Raw genomic sequence first — 23,239 nt, 5'->3', positions numbered from 1 at the left:
GGTTGGTTTTTTTCTGTTTGATGTGGGGTTTCTTACATATATACTTTCATACTTATATAAATATATACGATTAGGTCTAACAGCCCAAAAATCAAAATTTCCATTCCAGATAGGACTATTAAATTTTTATTATCCCTATGGGCAACATGCAGAAGTACTATATGCTGCTTGAAGGTGTAAATGTGATAGATCTGAGACAGGTGAGCAAGTGTACAACCCTTTTCCATTGAGAGTTTGAGTCTTGCTGTTTACAGAAGCAGAGGGGGCTCCTTGGCTGTGTTCATGTCCTGTTTGCTTCTACCTGTATTTACTTGGTGCTGATTCTCTGGAGCTAAAAATATTAGCTGTAATGTGCTGTTCAAATTAAGAGATGAATCAAACAACCAACTGAACCTAACTCCCATATCCAATGGGCACTGACTCACCAAACTTACCAAAAACTGTTGAAACTCAAGGCTGTACTGATTAGGAAACAAGGGGCAGCCACTCCTGGATGTTCAGGTTGTGCACATCAGAACATCCACCTCATGCCTATGCAAATTATTTCTACTAATGGTAAAGGAAAGGGGGGGGAAAAAGGACATTGCTGATGCTGTGAGCAGTCTCAAACACAAAGCATCAGGTCACACAACACGTTCTTCATCCATTTTCATGGTTACTCACAGGTGTGGTCCAGCCTTCAAGGCACCCACAGCCAGGGTAGCTCAATTTGGAGATGAGCTCTGATGGATTTTAGCTGCTCATCCCCATGACATGGGGACATGGTGGCCTGGCATCACAGGCTTGCCAGATGTGGTGCACTACATGGGACTTGCACTTGGTCCCTACCTGCAGGGACAGTTCATCTCCTTGCTGCCCCTGGCTTATCCCTCAGCAGTTCCTTTGACTTCCAGAGTCATGCCAGTCCACAAGAGATTTCTCTCCACACAGTTCCTGCTCTGACCTTAACCTGTCTGAGGGAGGGAGATGTGCAGGTGACTGGGTAAAAAAGTGCTGATGTGGGTTATCAAGCAATGACCACTTCAGGAGTGGAATAGACTTTGCTTCAAGTCCTTGCAGGATTTTCCAGAACCCTGGTATTCAGAAGTGGATGATAACCTGTGCAAATGCATTGGGAATCAACATACAGTCCTCCAGCCCTTCTTCTTTCCAGCCTCTGCATCTACAACTATTGACAAATCACATCCAGCCTTCTTCCCCATTTGTGAACCACCACACTCCAGGTCATCCTGCTCTCATTCACACCACATCTCCAGGACAGATGGCAGCAGGGACAATCAGCAAGACTTAAGACTGTAGGGCTTTTCACACTTCATACAAAACAGTTCAGCAAAGAAAGCTGAAGCAGATTTTGGAGTGTACTGAAATTGGCAGCAAGTTTTTATTAGCCTGAAGATACAGAAACTACATTGTATTGGTTTTTTTTCTTTTTTTCAAAGAAAGGAACATTTTTGTTTACAGATTTGTTTTGTTTATACAATAAATTGGCTTTCAAAGTTTTGTTAAAAATATAAGGAATGTTCTAAAGCATTACTACTGGGCTGCATTTGGTTAGAATTCCTTCCTGTTATGACAGATAAAAGGTCACACTGTTTAACAATGTGTTCCTGAAGGGGTTTTGGTGAAATCCCAGTAATGGGAGTAGGAAGCTTATGTTTTGGTTTAAAATGCTGAGGCAAAGAAACACGTTATTGTTTCAACTTTTTCCCTACCTGCATTTTTAAAAGCTCCTGGGATTGTCAGTGCTCAGGACAGAAGCAGGGGAGATGCACAACCACCACAAAAAATTCTAGTGCAGTGTGGGGTGAACTCCCATGGCCTACAAATATCCCTTGCAATGGTTTGAGAGCTTCCAGTTCTGCTATAAAACTACACCCTCCTTGACCCATCCTCTTTTTGCCAGGCACAGATACAGGCTTTGGTTCAAGTTCAGAAAATAAACACAAGCAAGTGACATCAGGTTTAACCACTAGAAAGAAATAGTTCAAATACCAGGGAGAGGAGTGTTGTCTCCCTCTGCAGCAGTGGTATTCACTCCCTTTTAATGATCTGCGGGTGTTTTCCAACCAAGGCACATTGGAAAATGTCTAAAAGAAGGATTTAGACCTTCCAGCAAGTTTCCTTTCTCTGATCACTTTTCATGGATCCCTTCAAAGCAATCCACAGACACACAGATGGTCTCAGCACTGAAGCTCAGGACCTGTTGTGTGCAGAAAAGGAAACATGAAATGAAATAGGAAAGGCGAGGAAAACTTGCAGGAAAAAAGAACAAAAAGGCCTGAACCATCTGCCAGATATCACATCTCATGTCACTCCCACGCACCACGATCTGTCATGAGTTCAAGCACTGGAAGAAATTTTGGGTTTCTTCCAGGACAGTAGGCAGGGTAAGGATCACTGTCAAGGTCTACCCTGTGCTGAGAAAGTGGTTGGGGAAAAATATCCCTCAGGGATAGGAATTGCCATGTCAGTCTCTGATCCTTTAGAAGTGTAACAATATTGATGTTCACGCTGAAACCCCACAAAGGATCTGTCACCAACCCACCAAAAACAGTTACCTGTGTTGTCCTCAGAAGATTTTCCTCCTCTATGAGTAAATGGTTTTGTTTATGCACATGGACTCCTAACACTCAACATCAAAGCTGCTAAACACAAGGCAGGACTTGGCAAAACCTCTGGTGAGCAGGAATGTCACAGAGAAGAGGTGACTTGCCGTGTCAGCCCTGCATGCACACAGCTTCCAGCATCCCTGGAAGTGTTCAAGGCCGAGTTGGACAGGGCTTTGAATAACCTGGTCTAGTGAGAGGTTCCCTGCCCAAGGCAGGGGGTTGGAACTGGATGATCTTTAAGGTCCCTTCCAACCCAAACCACTCCGTGATCCCCACATCTATCCCGTGCTCAGGTTAGAGCATCAGAGCAATTCTTGGGACCAGCCCACATGACCTCAGAAGACTTGGCAAAAATAATGCTTTGTTGACACAAAAAGCCCTGTCTTTAGCTCACACCACCACCCCAAAACCAGCATACTTGGTGACATGCAGAAGTGATCCAAAACAGACTCCTGCTGCAGATTCAAATTTGTTCAAAAATGTTGCAGCTGGCATTGTATCAGCAGGCTTCATGAGGGGTAAAAATTCATTCCTTTATCACAGCTAGCAAAAAATCCAGTCAGAACCTTTTCCTCCTGTCCTGTCTGGTTCACAGGCAGTGTGAATACTGGCCTATTTCTGGTATGATTGTACTGAACCTGCACAATAGCAAACTCTTCTCCCAAACAATCACGAAGTTTCCTTAATTGACTCCCCAGCTGCCTTCCCTAGAGCTGCTCTCAAATAAGACAGATAAATAGAAGAACTATAAAGCTTTAACAGCCACCATCATGCAGCAGGTGTTCCAGTCTCCAAGCCACCGTTCCTACCCAGTATCAAGCACTTCAGATGGCAATTTCTCATCCCTTCTTGAGGACCAAGAAAAATACTCGTCACCGGTGTTGTACCCCCATAGTTACTGTTCCAGATACAATCCTAAAGGTTTTCACCTCACACCACCCTGGATTTACAGGGTTTTTAATCCTAGCTTTTCATCAGCATGGGATTTCGGCAAACTACCAGCATTATCCAGAGTACCCAACTACTTTTGAGATTCCCAAATGAGATGCTTCAGATCCCTGATACGTGGATATTGGACAGAGGGGTTGAATTGCTACACTAGACCATGATCTCTATGGACATGCATTCTTATGTAACCGCATGTAATAGAAACTACTTCACATTTTACTCTTGCCAGGGCAGCTCCTGCCAGAATTGTGACTTTTAACCAGAACAGACGATACCGCTCTTGACACTGCAATTTCTGTCCAAAGAGACCTTTTGCCAAGGTAGAATGTTCTTATCTTAAAAGGAGTTACAAAAAGAAATCACACCTCAGAGGTGAAGGACTGGCTCTGTACTAATGCACCTGACATGCTTTAAGGGGCACTTCCAAACAGAAGGAATATGAAAATCCATGTGACATCCAACAGCAAGGAAGACTTGTGGCCTCTGGGACACACAGTGAGGACAAGACTGGATTTGAGCAGACATAAACAGCAAGTTCTGCTTCACACCTGACAACCTAAAACAAGCTACATCTCAAAATGTCTCAAACATTAGCGTAGCTAGAATTTGAGTGCAAAAATTTTAAGTGTCCAGATACTACAGAGGGGACAGCTACATAAAGAGACCTACAGAACTATTCATGGTTCATAGGTTCATTCTGAATGCTTTTAATGGATTGTACAGATTTCTACACCTGGTTTTGTAAAGTACATTTTATTCCATACAGGACATGATACCATCTGGTAAATGAACACATCTTCTGCCCCATGATGAAGCAACAAGTGATCCCCTAAGCCTCTGGCTGATAACTTTTCAAAAAGATGTATTTCTTGGCTAATTGCAACATGGAAGAGTTCTTGCTGAAGAAAGCAGGATGCACTCCAGGTTTTGCTCACAGGCCTCTCAAATGATTTTCACAGACACAGCAGGATCATATTGCAATAGAAGGGTCTTCCAATAACACAAAAGTTGACTGACACATTTTACTTTTACTTTGTAGATATAAAATCAACTTTTGCACTTCTTCCTATAGAAATATTTCACAAGTAAGAAGCAATGGATTAGAAACTAGGCAGAATCCCAACCATATAGACTGAAGGGAAGACAAAGGGAAATTCTCAGCTAAAACTTCTCATATACAGCAAGAATTTTGCTACATTCCCTTTCCCATAGCCAGGTACACTAAGTTAGATACATTAACTAAGAAAACTTTTAGAAAGTTTAAAAAAACCCGAAACCAAACCAAAAGAAAATCACATCAGGTGTGTTTCCACCTGAAGAAGAAAGCCTGAACACAGTAGGCAAAAAGAAGATCCTGTTTTAAGGAAAATACCATCTCCAATATTCATATATCATGCACCAGAGATACCCAGGACTGAACCACTAACACAGTGTGCTGCTAAAGCTTAGGCATATTGTAAATGCATTATGTGCTGCAAGCAGGATGTTGTCACATCAGCCTACCTGAAAACCTGAATAAAAGTTTAAACCAGTCTTCTTCCAGAATACATTTTACATATAAAAACAGTCTGCAGTTGGATCACCACCTTTCATCAAGGCAAAAGGTACAAGTTAACAACAGTCATAGCGACGACTCTTCGGCCTTCATCTTTTTTTTTGTCTGTCCATTGGAACCACATTGTAGATTCTGCCTTTTCTTTTTCTGCTGCTGTAACCTTTCCTCCTTCCTCTGTAGATATTCATCCATGTTATCAAATGAAGCCTTGTAGAGGTGTCTGTAGTAGCTTCCTGCACCAACAAAACCTGCAATTGGGCAAAGCAAGAACACAAGTGTTAATTCCCTTAGCAGTCTCATCAATTACTTCCTGTACTGTAACTATGGATAGTGGCATTTCAACTCATTTACTGTGGTCCTACCCACTTTATCAGCTTTCCAGTACCTATAGGGGGCTTACAGGAATGTTGGAGAAGGACTTTCCACAAGAGCATGTAGTAATAGGACAAGGGGGAATGGCCTTAAGCTGAAGGAGGGTAGATTTAGATTAGATGTTGGGAAGAAATTCCTCCCTGTGAGGGTGATGAGGCCCTGGCACAGGTTGCCCAGAGAAGCTGTGGCTGCCCCATCCCTGGGAGTGTCCAAGGCCAGGTTGGACAGGGCTTAGAGGAACCTGGGATAGTGGAAGGTGTCCCTGCCCATGGCCGGAGGTTGGAATGGGATGATCTTTAAGGTCCCTTCCAACCCAAACCATTCTGTGATTCTGTGATACTTCCAGACTGACTGATGTGTCTTAAATCCTACAGAATCCTCAGCCAGGTTAAATAAAGACAATATGCAGGCATTAAGACTGGATTTAAGCAATGTAAGACTGGATTTAAACAATGTAATGATCACTTTTTTTTAGGAGATGTAACTACCTTTGAATCACTAATTATGCACTGGAATAAGTGCTCATCAAGTGAGCCTCCCCTTACTAATTAACAATAATGAACCCTGTCATCTGAGCCATCCTCCCTCTCCCAGCTGCAGACACGGCCGGGTACCTCCTATCAGAGTCATTTGTTCCACGGGCTAATTATGCTCAGAACCTCTTCCCCTGCCTGCTCTTTTTCCTTCTCCGTGCCCATTTTCACTCAGACCTCATACTCCTAATTATCTGCCTGGCTGTGAACTATTAAGCCTGTAACATCTACATGCAAACACCTCCCTTCTAGAGGAGTACCTGACTTAGATTTCAAAGACTGTACCAACTTAATTACCACTTAATGACCAACTTAATGACAGCTACATGCTAAATCAACACTAGATATTAAGGAGACTTTACACCAGACTGCACATTCCTGCAACTCTTCCATCTTTACATATGGCCACTGTGAACAGATCAAAAGACTGGGGGGAACTGTAACACTTTCTTTAAGGAAGGTTCCCAGTCTCCCAGCGAAGTACAGGAGAGAAATTTCAATTAATAAAGTCTCAATACATAATTGAGACTTTAGTATATACCACAACCTTTCTCTACCCTGCACCACCACTGCCATTATTTCAGCTTCTAAATAAAGCTGGGTGTTCTTTAAACACAAAAAAATCCTGGAAACATTGGATGCTTCTGAACTAGTAAATGGGGCATTATTTTTTTTTCTGCCAGAGACTGGAAGTTGGGCAGAAATTAAGAACAAAATGAGCCATCTCTGGTATTAATCAATGTCATCTGTGATATCATCCAGGGTCAGACCTTCCAGCCACAGCAGGCTCCACGTACTCTGCCTTGCCAAGGTGGATCTGAATAGCCCATTTTTACAGCAAAGCTGCTCCTCCCATGGTTATTCCATTCTAACTGGCTCCACTGTACCTCTGATAAAAGTGTCACACCCAGGCAAGAGACAGGACAAACAACAGTACTTGACATGACAGCAGGAAGACAGACTCCAGCAGCTCTGTCACAGGGTGTTGAGACACATCCCTGTGATAAGGTGTCTACGGAAAACACTTATAATCCTGCAATTCAGCTCTAAATCCCTACATCATTTTGTGATAACAGTAACCTGAACACACTTCATGATCTACATTCACTTCCCAGTGATGAAACTGAGAAAACATCTGAACTGACCTCAACTCTAGTCTTGTTCCTAAATCTTGTTCTTTAGCTTCAAAAATTGCATTCCCTGGGCCTTCAGGCCAAATTTCTCACCTTCAAACACCGTCCAGTTGTCTTGAATATATTTTGACATCTTCTGCAATCCTTTGTCATCAGTTACAGCCTGGGAATAGAAGGAATGCTGCATGATATTCTGGGATTATTAAACAATTTAATGTTTCACAGCACAGTGAAAAATGCAACAGCTCTCAGAAGACTATAGTGACACAGAGCAAGTGTAAGCCTTTTGTGATCTCTTTGGGGCTCCTTTTTCCCAGGACTGGTATTGAAACCCAGACTGAAATCTCATGTTCTGCTGGGAAAGCTTTGGGGCTCAAATGAAAAGAAAATGGATGCCCACCTACTAATCTGTGAGGAAAAGGAGCATCACAAGAACACATAAGGTCAAAGACCATATTGAAAAGTTTCATTTGAAACCATTTCACAACTAGACCATAATTAGCTGCGGACTTACAAGCATAACAAATGAGTTTCCAGTTGTTTAATAGGCTGTTATCAGAGAACCTGATAGCACATCCCTCCAAATTTATTCCCTGTTCTCAGCGGAGAAAAAAAAAAATAATAATTTCCTTAATACTCCCAGAATGCCTTGTCCTTCAAAGGATCCCTCAGAGGCAGGCACAAGGAAGGCCGTGTGAAAAGCATTCCTGAGCAAACCAGAAGGGATTTGGTTGTTCCATTTTTTTTTCTTATCTAACCCAGGAAACAGTTTAAAATACTGAGTGCAATGGTTGACAACCACTCTGCTTGATCCTGCTGTTCCAGATGTCAGCTTTGCTGGAGGATACACTGGTATTCATAACAAGCTCCTGACACCTTTGAGTTAAACACAGGTGAGAAACAGAATGAGATGTGCATCTATGGCTTTTATCCTTCTCAGGACATAGAGAAAAGTGCCTTTCAGCTTTCATGAAACATAATTAACTCCATTTTTGTTGTGGCCTCAAGACAACACAAAACATTTAGGATGTTAGCATTAGCAAGGTACCTTCCACTGTCCATCACATGCTCTGTACAACTGAAGAGGAGCTTCCTTGTCTTCCTGCAAAATCCACAGATCTCCCGTTTCCCCAAATGCAATGTCCCAACCTTTATGCTGCAAAGGGATTTGCTGCTTGTAAACGAGCTGCTGGGCAGTGGCATCGAGCTGAAAGATGTAGACTGTGGGAATACTTTTGAGAGGGAAAACTTAATTAGCATCATTGCAAAATCCACCTACATCCATCACTTGTACAGCAAACTACGGACACCCACTCTAATTCCAAGCAGAGCCAAAGCAAAGTCATCAGGAACTGCAAAAAAAAAAAAATACTCTAGCACTTCAAGTGCAGTTTGATTACATGATCTGAGTCAGAAGCTGTAAATACCCAACATGTCAAATGGTTTTTCAAGTGTTACCTGAAAAAAAAGCAATCAGTGCTGACTTCTCTTTAAAAGAAAAGGCAGTAAAGGAAATTTCATAAGGATTACTAAAGCTTTATATAAGGAATGTTGTATCATGGCACACTGACCTACAGGGCTTGAAGGAATATGTTGCTGAACACCAGCCAAAATAAACCAGGAAAGGAATTACATGCCAGGGAGGGGAGGAAGGAATGAAAGGGACAGGACATCTTGACACAGCTGAAGAACAGGGCTCTGCCATTGTTCTCTTTTCCACCTCTCCCATCAGCACTCTCTCCTCTAACCACCACAGTCTCCACATGCAGAGATTCCTGACCTCCCTTGGAGAGGCAGGACACTTGAGCTCCCTCCTGAGTGGCCCACCAGGTCCCCATGACAGACCTGTTTAAAAGCACTGGGCTGTGGAGCTGAAAATAAAAGCCTGATGCAGAGCACAATGTGGCCCCTGGGCTAAGGAACAGGGCTTCCCCTTCCAGGGCCAGTGTGGATGTCCATGCAGAAGGTGTAATGGGAAGCAGCTAAGGCTCCTTACTTTGGCAAAAGTCCACTGAGGGGACAAACTGCCTCTTTCACTGTACAGGCAGCTCTGGCAATCTCTCCCTTTCCTGTTGGCAAGCTTTTGTCAGGAAGAACAGCTTCCTTAGCAGACTTAAGGTGATGAGGAAAGAGGGCTTTTCCATCCCCACAGGATATTGCCCCACCAGATGCATCTGTAAGGCTCCCCAGTGCTCAGGCCCATCAGCTCCTGAGCACCCTCTCCTCAGACAGACACACACATTTGAACCCAAAAGTCAATGTGGCCTCTCCACAGTTTTAAACAGAATGGCTGAACCCATTTACAGGTAACAGAAGTTTGGCTGCTCCATTGCCACAGCACCCTGAACAAAACGGGACCCAAACCACAGGGTCAGGCACAGCAATTTGGGGAGAACAGGGCTCTGGTACATCCAAGCCTCGAGTGTCCTCCTGTGAGGGAAAAGCATCACAAAATCTGCCAAACTGAACCAAGCAGGGTAACCCTTCCACTCACCTCTATGCTCAGACCAAGCAAACAAGGACTCAGAGGCTCCCTGTGAGGCCACAGGCATGCCTGGGACATTTGGAGATCCACAGTACCAAGTACTGCAGGCTGGGGGAATGCTGTGAGAGCCAGCAAGGAAAGCTGCTCTTGCCTTTGCAGGAGGATTTGGGGCATTATTCCATTTATTCTTACCTGTCACATAGAATGGCAACATAACCACCTTGACAGCAGTAGGTTATTCTTGACACGGTGTATTTCTATTAGGAATAGAAAAAGAAACATCCTTGTAAGTTAAGACCATTCATGGGCAGAAAATTCACATTCCGTTTCACGTCTCAGCCTTTAAAATTTAGCAGATGTCTTAATTTACAGCAAGTTAAGCAACATAATTACCTTCAAAGTGCAGTCCAATTTATTTTTGTACCAGTGTTTGCTGGTTTATAAAGTTTTCCCTTCCACACTCTCCAGAGATCCAATGTAAAGGTTTGAGTGAACCACTCTTAGCAGACAAACTAACACATGAAGGAAAAGTACACCACCTTCAAATATTCTCTCCTGCAGTGCTGTCAAATGACAAATGCTGATGGCAAAAACATTGACATTGAGCCTGCTCTGCCAGAATATCGCACCAGCAGCTTAGATATTACAAACACAGGCTATTAGCTGCTGTTATGTTTGTTAAAAAACAAAGACAGTGATGCATAGCTAATATCTCTAATATCCCTGCTGTGCTGTTTTCAACCTGTGTCTGGGTGAAGCCACACTGCTCCACAGAAAATGTGTTCTGAAGAACAAGAAACGACTGCCTGAGGCCGTTTTCTTCATTAAAAAAAACCCCAAACCAACACAACAACAACAAAAAAACCCCACATCACACTCCTAATTTAGAAGCTATATAGTTTTGTCTGGGAGAGAAGTAGAGAAATAAATACCTTTGCTGCACAAACCATACTACTTGAAGTACATAACAACTGATTTGTGGCTCCTTGAGTGGGAAGTAAGAACTTGAGAGGAGCAGAGAACCTGCAAGATGATGTCCTGGGGTGCCTTTTTCAGAAGTATCTGTTATATAACGTGAAAGACAAAACTGCAACAGCAGAAGGCAGGTTCTCAAGAATATTTTATAAGCAGTGACAACACCAGCACTTCTGATGACTAAAACCTTACTACTGGAGCAGCAGTGAGTTATTTCCTTTAGGGCAGGGAAAATACATCTTCCTGACACTGCTGGCAGGATTCTGATGCATCCTCAAGTCTTCTTTCATTTTATCCTCACCTCTTTCCCTAACACAACACTGGTCACTAGACAGAACCTCTGGTTCACTAAGTGAAGCTGAATTTGGAGTAACCACAGGATTTTAGCCTTGGAGCTACCAGCTGTATAGGCATTGTCAGGGTGTTTGTTTTGGAATTTTGCAATCAATGTAAGGAAGCAAAGCAAGCAGTACAGCTTCCAAATATTCAAGTCTGGAGGTTTAACAGCAGAAGACAACTATTTTGTCAACAGTACATGATGCAACTACTAAAAGATAAACCAACTGTGGGAAGGAAAGTTAATTAATGGTATAAATACAGCTGAAAACCAGGGTTCCATGGTGCATCTCCAGCAAATGAGAAGAAAAGATCCACTGTGTGATACAATCTCATGGGAGGGAAGCAAGAACAGCAGGCAGAGACTTTTCACTCACATGCTCAATTGCCTGCTTGTACAGAAGAGGAGCACTTTATAAAAACCATTATCAAAAGGACTGATATGTTTCAGGGCTCCTAGGAACAGATGGGACTAATCTCTTGCTACTCTGGAGAAACATAAAGTTGTTAGTCCACATTTAGCATCAGGACCCCTGTTTCACACAGACATAAAAAATGCTTATGGTTCCCAATACCTGGTAGGATGAGTGGGCTGAACCAGAAAGGTTCTCTGTAGCTAATAAGTCTAAATGTACTTTCTGCAGTACAGAGCCATTTACACCACAGCTCTGGAGCAGAACTGACAGCTCCTATTTATTGTAAACCACCAGTGGGTTCTTCAGACACTTGAGGGAAGAAGCCAAGAGACACATATATTAACAAAGCTGAAACCTGTGATATTTATTCCTAATAATAAAGCTCTGCCTTTCTACCTGTTGCCTGACAAACATGCAGGAAAGTGCCCACCTACACAGCCAAGTGCTTTGTTAGAGAGACAAAGGGTTCTGTGAACCTCAATTAGGCAGCAGCTTTCCCCCACCCTCACTGGGGGAGGGAGGAGGAGGATGATTTTTGCTTTGAACCAAGTTTTATTCACAGCTGGAAAGAGACAAAAAAATGTAACTTCTTTCCAAGCTCTTTCCTTCCCATGTGTGGGCAAGTTAACAATCAGCAAAGGAAATGCAAGACCTACAGTAGTATCTTGGTCAAGGACAAGCCCATGAAATCAGTTAAGGAAGAGCTAAAGGAACAGTCTGTGATAAACAGATGTTCACTTGATACTCTCTGAACTAATCAGGGTTTATGCAACACTGTTATCAGTCTGGCAACATGTTAAAATTATATTTTGATGTCATCTGGGAGAAGAGGTGACCCTATAAGAAATTACTGTACTGGTGCACTGGGGTAGAGTTGTGCAATTCACATTCTGGACTTTAAACAAGCTTCTGCTGTCAAGAGGATCAGATGAGGTGAAAGCTCTGAAGCAGGAAAAATATTTATATAGCACTATGGAATTAGAGAATTACTCCCATTCTAGTGGGAAAATGAACTGAGGATCTGCAACCCATCAGCTGAAACCAATGCTACACTGCTCAAAACACTCCTACATTCCCAAAACAGACACATATTCATCATCTGCCAAGCAAAATAAGCCCACATTTTTGTGCTCACATGACCCATCATTACTGATGATTCCATTCTCATTGTGCTTCAAGCTGTGTCTCAAGCTTCAGAGCATCCACAGTGTTTATTAATGGTAAAAATGAATTATAACACTAAAGAAAAGAAAAAGCACTTCTATCTTTGGTTGCAGACTCATTTGCAGACAATGTGCTAATTACAACCTGTAAAGTGCAGACTCAAGAGATTGTTTCCTTAAATTCAGACTGTTAAATGTCTCACTAGGTTGTGAAGATGATCTGTGATACACCTGGATGCACAGCATGACTAAATACTGTCACCAGACGTCACCTCTGGCATTTCTAGCACTATGATGCCATCAAAACACAAGTCTCCTTTCCCTCTAAAACACCTGTAAGGGTGGGCAGTCAGCAGGATTTCACAGATTCAAGAAACAGGACAGCCTGGGGCTTCCAAAACCACCATCAGGAGACACATGGAAGTGGATGGAACAAGTGCAAAACACTGCAGGAATGGGGTTTATTAATGATTGCTGTGTTATATTTATTAGCTCACGGTTTGTGGGCTTTCCCTTTCTGTCTTTGCTTACTCACACCGAGGTAAAGAAGCTAAACAGAGACTCCTCAAACAAAGAGCACCCCAGATTTCTCCTGAGACATCAGCATAAAGAGTATCCTATGGAAGGGACTTTATCAGGTGTGTTAGGAGACAAGGCAAGTATTAGTAAACTGCAGTCAAGAGCCTTCAAAAACATTCTGAAAGAGTCAAAAAATATTTTTAAATCAATTCCTGCCTGCAGTAACTAAGTTTTTTGAAATTTGTTAGTTTATCTGATGCTACATTTATAGTCCATTACATAGCTTAATATTATTTTGATAAAATTCTAAGCAGTGAAGTTAAGATTCAGTGTAAGACCAAGCACTGTTAATTTACATGTAAGCCATCTTACTAAATGCTAAGCCAGACTAAGCAACAAGCAGCATTTTTAAAATTAATCATTGGATTCCCCACTTCACAGTTAGTTGCTTACTAGTCCTCAGTGATCCTATAAACCTAGAAGGCAAAATATTTTAAAATAAAACCATTATTCCCTCCAAAAGAAGTTCCTTGCAAGGTTGCTGCAGACATGGATTGCATGGCTACCAAACCACATTGTTTCAACAAAGCACTCTTATTAGCTACTCCCTGAGCCACTTATTTCCAGAAGGTTGTACATGGTAATTCTGTAGGTGTGCCTCACACTCAGTTCTCCCTTCCTCACTCAAATCCTGCTGCACCCAGACTATCAGTGGATACCAACTAGATGGGCTTATCACCTCATTTTGTAACCCCTGGTTTTCACTTGTGAAAAACCCCAGCAACAGCTTCTTCAAATATTTCAAGCACCAACATCAAGTTGGAATGAGCCAGAGGCCTTGTGAATGTGCATGACAGGTACCTGGCTGAGGTGTGCTTTAAAATACACTTTCAAGCTCAGGAGCAGGTTGAATTGTCCATATAGATACCACCCATAATCCCTGCTAACAGGAACTCTGGTCCAAAATCAAAAGATTTCCAATATCTGAGCCTTGAAAGCTGTGATCCAAGTGGCTCCCAACTGTGTGGAGAGGCCAAGCACAACATACTTTGACTACTGAAACCACAACATAACACAAGGGAGGGAAGACAGAGCTTGTCAATTCAATTCCAGCTTGGACATGGATTCCACAGTGGATCTGTCTCAAAAGCCATGCATGGATACAGGCTTCCCATTACCTAACACCTGGGAAACAGCTGTGGCCTTCAGAGAAAGAAGTGTTTTTAGACATTCCCAGGACAAACACACCCAGCAGGATGGGTGGTAACTCTTTAAACAACCCAACAGGTCAGCAGCAGGTTTAACACCATCCACACAGCTGGGACAGGGACTGGTGCTGTTTCACTGCTAACAGGTCTTATGACACACCACAGCACAAGAAAGAACAAAACCAGAGGTCAAACACAACCAGAACGACTGCTCACATCAGAGTAACACCTCAGATCACAGCAGCACCCCAAACTGTGTGTGTGACACCACTCAAGTACAGGCTGGAAGCTCAGGAGAGCCCCTGGGGTATTCAGTTTTCATGTAAGACTCATAGATTTTAATTCTGGACACTATCCAGCTGCAGAACAACCTAAAGGAACAAGTCCAGTTTTGACTCCACAGGGCAGTACTGCAGGTCACTGGTTACAAATATTACAAAGCTGCTTTTTTGCTAAGAAAAATTGCAACTTTAACACTTCATTTGAAATTTTAAGCATTTTAAAAAATGGGTGAATGTTTAGATCTTTCCAAGATATTGCCTGGCTAACATAGCACCTGTGTTTTTGGAAAAAAATTCAAGTGAAGGCTTTGTCTACCATGCAGAACTTGTATTTGGGAAGAATTACAAGCAGCTTCTTCTGGTCACTGCTTGGTACTTTTTATAAATGCACACAAGACACGGGAATGGATTTCAGGGACTTTCCTCCTTTCCCAAAATCCCAGGCTACTGTAACAGTTTTTAGGTCTCACATAAGTTCTAAACTCACTGACTGAAGGGAGACACTTTTAACAAAATTACCTGGTCAGTTTTGGCTGCCTCAGACCCACAGATGCTGCTTAGCTGACAGCAGTGCACTTCTTCTCCACTTTTATACTCCCAGAGTCTCAGAGTCGAGTCCTGAACAGATGGAAGTGGACACAAGGCTATTACTAACAGCACCTCAGGCAAAGAGAAGCCACTCATGGCCTTCAGCTAAACCTTATTTCCCTGAAGAGCTCCCCACAGAAGCTGCTAAATAGTCACTTAGTTAAGACCTCAAATTGCAGATAAAGCATTTTAATTAACATAATTTTCCCCTCCATTCTAAATTATTCAATCATGCTAATTTTAATTCCCCTTTTGAAGTGGAAATTGGGTAGCTGGAGAAGTGCATTTCAAGTCTGTCTCCAATAGCACAGTAACACATGTGCTCAGCATTCTAATGGCAATTCTTTCAGGTTGCCCTTCTCTGCCCCCTGCTCTTGTTATCATCCAAATTTTCATTTGATTTAGTAACCTCCAGGAGAGAAGCTAAACACCTCTCTGGAAAAACAGAGTCATCAAAGGGCATTTGCTAACAATGAAATACAGTCGTGCACAGCACTAACACTGGAGCTGCTTAAATAATTAGAGGGACAAGAGCCTCAGGGAAGCAAATGCTAAGAATTATTATGATCTTCACATCTTCACAGAACACACTGTTTGTTTCCTATGCAGTTTTGGCAGTCTGGGAAACAAAATAACAGTTTCCCTTCTTTTAGACCAACACCATCTACTTGCTCTGTGCAGGTCTGGCATGGCAGCAGGATGCCATCAATTTAGGAAAAGGGCTGGGGAGGGAAAGGAGGGAAAACTCCCTTCTTCAGTCCTCACCCAAGCACTGTGCAGCACTGCACTGCAACCTCTGCACAACATGCTCTGGATGAGAACATACTGAAAAGAACATAATTCAGAGCGAGTCTCACAGGGGAAAGCACATGGGAGGGTGTAGAGAGGACAATTTCCTCATCTTAAACCTCAGAAAAATAATAATCTGTGATTCTAAGTCGTTCATTCTCAAGACACTCATCATCATGGCAGGCTGGCACAAAGCCCATTTGATTCAAAGTTCTTCAATGGCCCAATGATTGAAGTCTGTCTGTGCTCCAAAGCAAGCATTCATGTTGAAGAAATACTCAGGACATTGATTTTGCCATCCCAGAGATGGCTTTTACTATAAGCATAGTAAAAGGCTCTTATATGTTCTACCAATAGAGTGGTTGAATACTGAACAGAAAGCCAAGAAAAGGAGGGAAGGAGAGAAGGCTGTGCTGTAAACTAGGAAAGATTATTCCAAATATCCCAAGGTACTTGGCCAAACCACTAGTCTGAAGTTTAAAAAAAAAAAGAAAACAAAACACTTTTTTCAAAGAAATTGCAATACATACCCCAGAGGCTGACAACAGCAGATCAGGACAGTTGGGTATTACAAATATTTTGCTTACAAACCTAAAGGGAAAGCAGTCAAAAGTTGAACTTTCTTGCATGACACTCTGGTCTTTAAACACACACAGTAAGAAAAACCACCAATTTAAAAAGAACCTTAAAATAAACAAACAGACTTTCCACATCAAGATAATGAGGAGGAAGAACAAAACAGGTCTATGGTACTTAGTATATATGCACTACACAAACTACTGACTTTCTATTTAATAAAGAAATATATTTCCCCATCTGCACTCAGGGAATTCTACTGACTTCCTCCCAGTTGAGAACACTGTCATTTAGATCAAAAAATGCCAGTGGAGACAGATGTACTCAGGTAGCATGTTGCCCTTTCTCAGTTCATGATGCACATTAAAAACATTAACCAACAGATTCTTTTAAAACACACCAGTGATGGTTTTAATACTGCTGTGTCTACCATGACTTGTCTTTGGTGAGTACTGAGGACCTGAACTTTTGGAGTTCATTATTATCTTAGAGCTCAGCAACCTAAAGCACAGTGACCTGAGCAGAACATTACCTGAGTGGAACAGTCTTGCTTTTGAAAACAGGCACAATTTTGAGGCCATGGAGTAAAAAAAAACAGAAGAGATTTGGTCACTGTAATACAAACTTTCATGTCAAAGCAGAAATGGCAGGTGCCTGCAGGCAAAATAGATCCAGCAAGAATCACCACATGCCCCATGGAGAGGAAAAAATTCAGGACTGTGAAACAAGACAATCACAGCTGCTTTATGTAACCCTTTCTTATGCATTCCTAATTTAAATATTGATTTTTTAGATGTATTCCAGGCCAGGTTGGACAGGGCTCTGAGCAACCTGATCTAGTTGAAGATGTCCCTACTTATTGCAGGGGGATTGGATTAGATCACTTTTAAAGGTCCCTTCCAACCCAGACCATTCAATGACTCTATCTCAGACCAGGGTCTTGTTTAATATGATTTGAGGAGACAATTTCATACACTGAGGGTGGATGTGCAGGGAAGGGTTGCACACAATGACTTTTGCCCACAATGAACTCACTCTCTGTGTCCCATACAGTAGGATACAATACTGTAAGGAGCCTTTGTCAAGCTGACTCTGATCTTCTCATCTCTGTCTGCAGAGAGGATGTACTGGTCATCAGGACTCAGAGCCTGTTGGTAAAGGGAGAGTTTTAGTGCCCAGTAGTTCAAGGTTTGTAATTCTCCTTAACTAGGAAAACAGAAAAGCAGTAAACTATCTGTATCTGCTCATTCCAAAAGGCAGCTGGAAACACTAAGTCCCTCTTTTCCCCTGACAATTTAAGCATAAATCTTTATGACAGTAATTTTCTCCCTCACTAAGACAAGTGATGTTGACTTCCAAGTCCAGTAAAAGCCACTGTACAGGTGGAAATCCCACTGACACTAAAAAGAAACTTATCACATTGAAACAGCTCAACTGACATGACAGACTGGGTGAATTCCCATATATATTCCATCACCAAATCTTTTTCAACATTCCCAGAACAGATAACCCTTTTGATAAGCTTCTTTCCTTGCCAAACTTTGATGACACGAACTCAAGTGAGAAGTAATCCAGTCCACATACATTATATTAAAAAAAAACCCTCATAAATCTGGGACAAAAGCAACAATCCCTCATAAATCTGGGACAAAAGCAACAATCCCTCATAAATCTGGGACAAACACAAGCAGGAATGCAGATTTGTACAGTAGATACACAATGCACACACTCACCACATCCAACAGCAGAGACACATGACCCAGCTCAAGTTTTCCATCTGCCTGAGGTTCTGTTATTGAGTAAGAATAGACATCACCAGACTTGTCTGCAACGAAAATCTTATCCTCTGCAGCTGTAATAACCAGGGCTGTGCATCTCCTGTTCACAAACCTGAAAGAAAAATAGCACAGCTTGAACAGCTCTGGAGGACAGATTCAGCAAGTCTGAAAGTAAAACACATCAAGAGACTGCACAAAAAAACCCCTCTCAAATGCAACATTCTCTAAATGGCAGCAATGAGAATAACATTATGGGGCTGAAATAGCTCTTTTGAGAACGAGTGAATGTCTGAACTATGTAATAGCAAACACCTGGGGGGGAGAAAAAAAAAGGAGATCATTAAAAGCTGCATGACTGCATTTTGCTTTGGTACCTACTCAACTGAGCACTTGGCCTAGGCAGCATGCCAAGATTCTAAAGAAGGCCAATGATCTTTCTTGCACTCTCCATAACAAAAATACAAGTTAAACACGCAGAAAAGACAAGGTAGGATTTGTCCTTTGGAGCAACACATTTAAAAACTGGGTAGAAACTACTTTTCCAGTCACCACTTTGTGCTGTAAAAAGAAGCCCTTCCTCACAGCCTGAGTCAGAGAGTCACAGTCTCAGGGCACCTTGTCCAGGCAAAGCCCTGAACTTGAACTCTGACTTTCCCTCATCATCTGCCAGCACCTTACAGTTCCAGTTGCCAGTGTAGCAGGTAACAGTTTTCTTACAACTACTCAGATAAATATAAGGACCATATATGCCAGAAAACTTATGTCCTGTTTGTTAACACAGGCCTGTGGACGCCAAGGATCATGTGGAATGGACATTTATATTCACCCACTCTGAAATGCAGTGGCCATCTGGAAGCAAAAAACCAATATACTACACTTCAGGTAGGAAGACAGAATTCTAATCATTTTTAGGGGCTGTTTAAAGGAACACCACAACAACAGGAATTGTATAGGACAAGAATGCCTACTAACACACTGCAGGCCAGGCAACACAGTTCCAAAACAGTTTACCTTGCCAACAAGAATAAGTCTTGCTCCAAATTCATTGTTCTACTCAGGATCTTAAGCACAAAGATTCAAAAGTTCCCCTTTGTCTGAAATGAGCTGACTACAAAAGGCAGCACCACACGAAACTTATACAGCTTGCCACAAAACACAGATATAAGTTACAGAGCTCAATTTTGGCATTCCTTTATCCATGCAGACAGTCTTTAGTCTGTTTCCCAGTTTCCTAATAGGAGGTAATGACGTTCCCAAAAAAATCCAGCTGTGGTCCTAGTTGACCTTTTAGCAGAAAGTAAACCACCAAACAATTATCCCAGGGCACGTTACAGGCAAGACACACAAGGCAGGGCAGCAGGGAAGGCAGAACACAGAATGAACAGAGTTTTGCCATTTCTGGCTTTGTCACAGAATCACAGAATATCCTGAGCTGGATGGGATCCACAAGGATCATCGAAGTCCTACCCCTGACTCTGCACCTTGAGCTCTGTCAGCCTTGGTGCTGTGACCACTGCCCTGGGGAGCCTGTTCCAGTGCCCAGCTACCCTCTGGGGGAAGACTCTTTTCCTAATATCCAACCTAAACCTCCCTGACACAGCTTCATGCCGTGATTACTTCCTCACTCCAACACTGTTTAACCCACCAGAGGTCCATCCTGTACCCTACACACACAGCCAAGCTACAGACATTCCATTTTGGTTTGCAACCGGGGCCTCACGTTTGTCAGAGACCACCAAAAGCAGAGTTGTCACAAGCTCAGCTACTTTCTCAGAAAGCCCTTCCTGGTCCTTTTTTTTTTTTTTTGTACAGACAATTGTCACAAGCAGCAGCAGAAAACTTGTAACTGGAGGACCTCTGGTGGACAGCTGCAGGCTGTTTCCTCAAGTGGAATGTACAGAAGGAAAACAGCTGCAGCACCTCTAAAGAGATGGCTTTAAAAAAAGTCACAAACTCCCCAAAACATCTCCTCCAAATCAAAACAGACAATGTACTCACTGAACTGCTCAGCATCACTATTACAGACCCCAATCTGAAGTGTTCACTAGGAGTGGGTAAAGTTTCAGTTCTTAAAGATGTAAATACTGTCTTTTGGAACAAGAAAAGAGATTATCTTCCCTTGGCCAATGATGTAAATATCTGCAGTCTCACTCTTGGTGTGGGGCAGACCATGCATCATTTCTTAACAAATATCTCTGAAGTCCCAAAAACATTAAATTCTTTTGAGCAAGGGAAAACAAACAAAAAAACCCAAACAACAACAACAACAACAAAAAAGCTTAGTGATAACAAATATCAACATACCAAGTACTCCTATTTCAGAACTCTGAATCAATCAGCCATAACTCCAAAGTGATATGCAACATCCTTACCTGACACTAACACATTCCCAGGAAGGCTTTGTCCGGAACAGGATCAGACGTTTGTTGTCATCTGTCAAGGCAAAATAATCCCCTGATGGGGAGAAGGCAAAAGCCAGGATGTCATCAGTTCCTTTATCTGTTGCTTTTCCATCCTGCCTAATAGAGAGAAGGGGAATAGTTCACAACAAGAGACACTGAAGTCCTTGAGAAGGTTGTTCTTACACCACCACGAAGGCTCGTGAAGAACAAGCAAAATCCTAAAAAGTTTTATTTATGCTTAAGAGGTTCAGCCAATTTGAACATTAATACAAAGAAAAAAGCCAAGGAAAAGAAAACTGATATAAAGTCTAAGCCTTGCCTGAATACTTGCTTTAACAAACAAACCAACCACATTAGAGTTTGTGCTTTCAGAGCTTGATTCAAAGTTAGGTGAAATCAGTAAAACTGGCTACAGGTAAAACAATGTCCACTGGTTGAATTTAAACTAAGAAAAATACTTTTTCAGTTTTGAACTCTCATGACTTAGAGAATGGACCTGAAGGAGAAGTTATGTAATTGGTTTGTGGGGTCTTTTTTTGTCTTAGATGGTATAATAAAAAAATGCAGCATTTTTACATAAATGTCTTGAATGAGAACAATCACTGAGATTCATTTACTACAGAATCACAGAATGGTTTGGGTTGGAAGGGACCTTAAAGATTATCTCATTCCAACTCCCCTGCCATTTGAGCAGGGAAACTCTTCATTAGACCAGGTTGCTCAGAGCCCCATCCAGCCTGGCCTTGAACACTGCCAGGGATGGGGCATCCACAGCTTCCCTGTACTACTGGTGTTTCTCTAACAAATAAAAAAGAGTACAGTGACGTCTCTGGAATGAAGCAAAGAAAAACATACACACAAACCCATCAGGGTTAGCAAAACCAACCCATCACCTGCTCAAGGAGTCATCCTGTGACTCTTTTATTGCCTTCGCTGCCACACCACCTCAGGAGGAGATGCCCCCTCCAGGAACACAGAGACTGCAGAGCAGATTTCCTCACCCTTTATCTCCCAAGGTCTTCTTCTCTGCGCTGACACAATCGTACACGAAGAGACTCTCACCACTGCAAAATAAAAACAAGACTAAACCCACCGGGACTAGAACAACCATGAGCTTAACTATGAAGGGTGGCAACTCTTTTGGAACATGCTCTTATGTCATGGTTACTTGCACAGCTGACCCCCATCTTGAGGGACAACCTCTGCCCAAGGGGGCTCCCAGAGCGCTGCAGATGTGGCCAAAGCTTAAAACCTTGGATTGCACACAGATGCCAAAAAAGAAATCATCATCTGCTGGCAAAGGAACCCTGTATTTTACATATATTTCACTTGTGTCAGACTTGACGTTATGTGTCAGCAGCATTCACCCAGTCACAGAATCATAGAATTGTCAGGTTTGGAAGGGACCTCTGGAGATCATCCAGTCCAAGGCAGGGTCACCTGGAGCAGGTGACACAGGAACTCCTCCAGGTGGGTTTGGAATGTCTCCAGAGAGGGAGACTCCACATCCTCCCTGCGTTGCTGGCCCAGTGCTCTGCCACCCTCAGGGTACAGAAGTTCATCCTCACGTTGAGGCGGAACTTCTTGTGTTTTATTTTATGGCCGTTGCTCCTTGTCCTGTCATTGGGCACCACAGAAAAGAGCCTGGCACCATCCTCCGACACCCACCTTGGAGATATTTATGTGCATCTTACTCACAGACATCAAATACACAGTTATTTTATATGTGACTCTTGTGGATGGTCCTTTGCAGGGCCAGGGGCTGGACTGGATGATCCTTGTGGGTGCCTTCCAACTCAGTGTATGCTGTGAGATATATATATATATACACACATACATATCAACATACTCTCTATATAATTCTGTATTATATGTATATTATATACATTTATAGTTTTAAATAAAAGCTATATGTCGCATACATTATATGTGTGTGTATATATTATATAACTGCATATTATTATATGTTCTGCTACATATGTTGTATACATTTATCACTATATGCATAATCTATGTTATATGCATACGTGTATATGTTATATATATGTATATGTGCACACATATATAAATGTGCGCATTTATGTGTGTATATATATATATATGTACGTACTAACACATATATAATCAATGTTAACGTACAGTCGTTCACACAGCAGTGACCGGCACCTCGTGGAGGAAAACCGTGAAAGTATAAAAAGTTTAAAAGCCAGGTCTCTGTAGCAGAAGACGCCGACAAGAAGCGCGGAAAAGCCACAAAAAGCAGCGCGGGCAGCGGCTCTGGGGCTCTCCCCTCACCTCCCACCGCAGGGCACACGCACGGCCGGACAGGCCCCGCCGCAAACCCGCACAGCACTGACCCGGGCTCCCCACACCGCGCCGCCAGCAGCCGCCCCCCGCCGCTGGCCACCATCAGGGCCCCGCGGAGCGCCAGGGTCGGGCGGGCCGCGGGGCTGCGACCTCCGCCGGTGCCTCCATCGACGCCTCCATCGCCGGTGGCTCCTTCTCCTCCTCCTCCTCCTCCTCCCTCAGCGCCCGCCATGCGCTCGCGCCGCCGCGCACGCCGTGACGTCACC

The 23,239-nt window shown here is 42.7% G+C and overlaps 1 protein-coding gene across 1 annotated transcript; it reads right to left on the bottom strand.

Moving 5' to 3' along the window:
* Positions 1-1,358: 1,358 nt before the first annotated feature.
* Positions 1,359-23,236, bottom strand: WDR4 (WD repeat domain 4). The gene is made up of 11 exons (XM_051770842.1): positions 23,024-23,236; positions 21,668-21,730; positions 20,637-20,783; positions 18,220-18,376; positions 17,522-17,634; positions 16,441-16,501; positions 15,053-15,151; positions 9,828-9,892; positions 8,199-8,382; positions 7,244-7,313; positions 1,359-5,360 (listed from the first exon to the last, which is right to left on the bottom strand). The coding sequence occupies exons 1-11, from the start codon at positions 23,203-23,205 to the stop codon at positions 5,179-5,181; spliced, it is 1,323 nt and encodes a 440-aa protein (XP_051626802.1). The 5' UTR covers positions 23,206-23,236; the 3' UTR covers positions 1,359-5,178.
* Positions 23,237-23,239: the final 3 nt, after the last annotated feature.

The sequence above is a fragment of the Manacus candei genome, unplaced genomic scaffold (genome assembly GCF_025592945.1).
Source record: "Manacus candei isolate 608988 ecotype Guabito, Panama unplaced genomic scaffold, ASM2559294v1 h1tg000126l, whole genome shotgun sequence".
NCBI lineage: Eukaryota > Metazoa > Chordata > Aves > Passeriformes > Pipridae > Manacus > Manacus candei.
This window is presented reverse-complemented; position numbering and strand designations above follow the sequence as displayed.

Coding starts and splice junctions, on each gene's coding strand:
- WDR4 (XM_051770842.1), bottom strand. CDS start 23,205: ATGGCGGGCGCTGAGGGAGGAGGAGGAGGAGGAGGAGAAGGAGCCACC. Junction 15,152..16,440: donor TGCTGTTGTCAGCCTCTGGG/GTATGTATTGCA, acceptor CCATCTGTTCAG/GACTCGACTCTGAGACTCTG. Junction 8,383..9,827: donor GTTGCCATTCTATGTGACAG/GTAAGAATAAAT, acceptor CCCTCTCAAAAG/TATTCCCACAGTCTACATCT.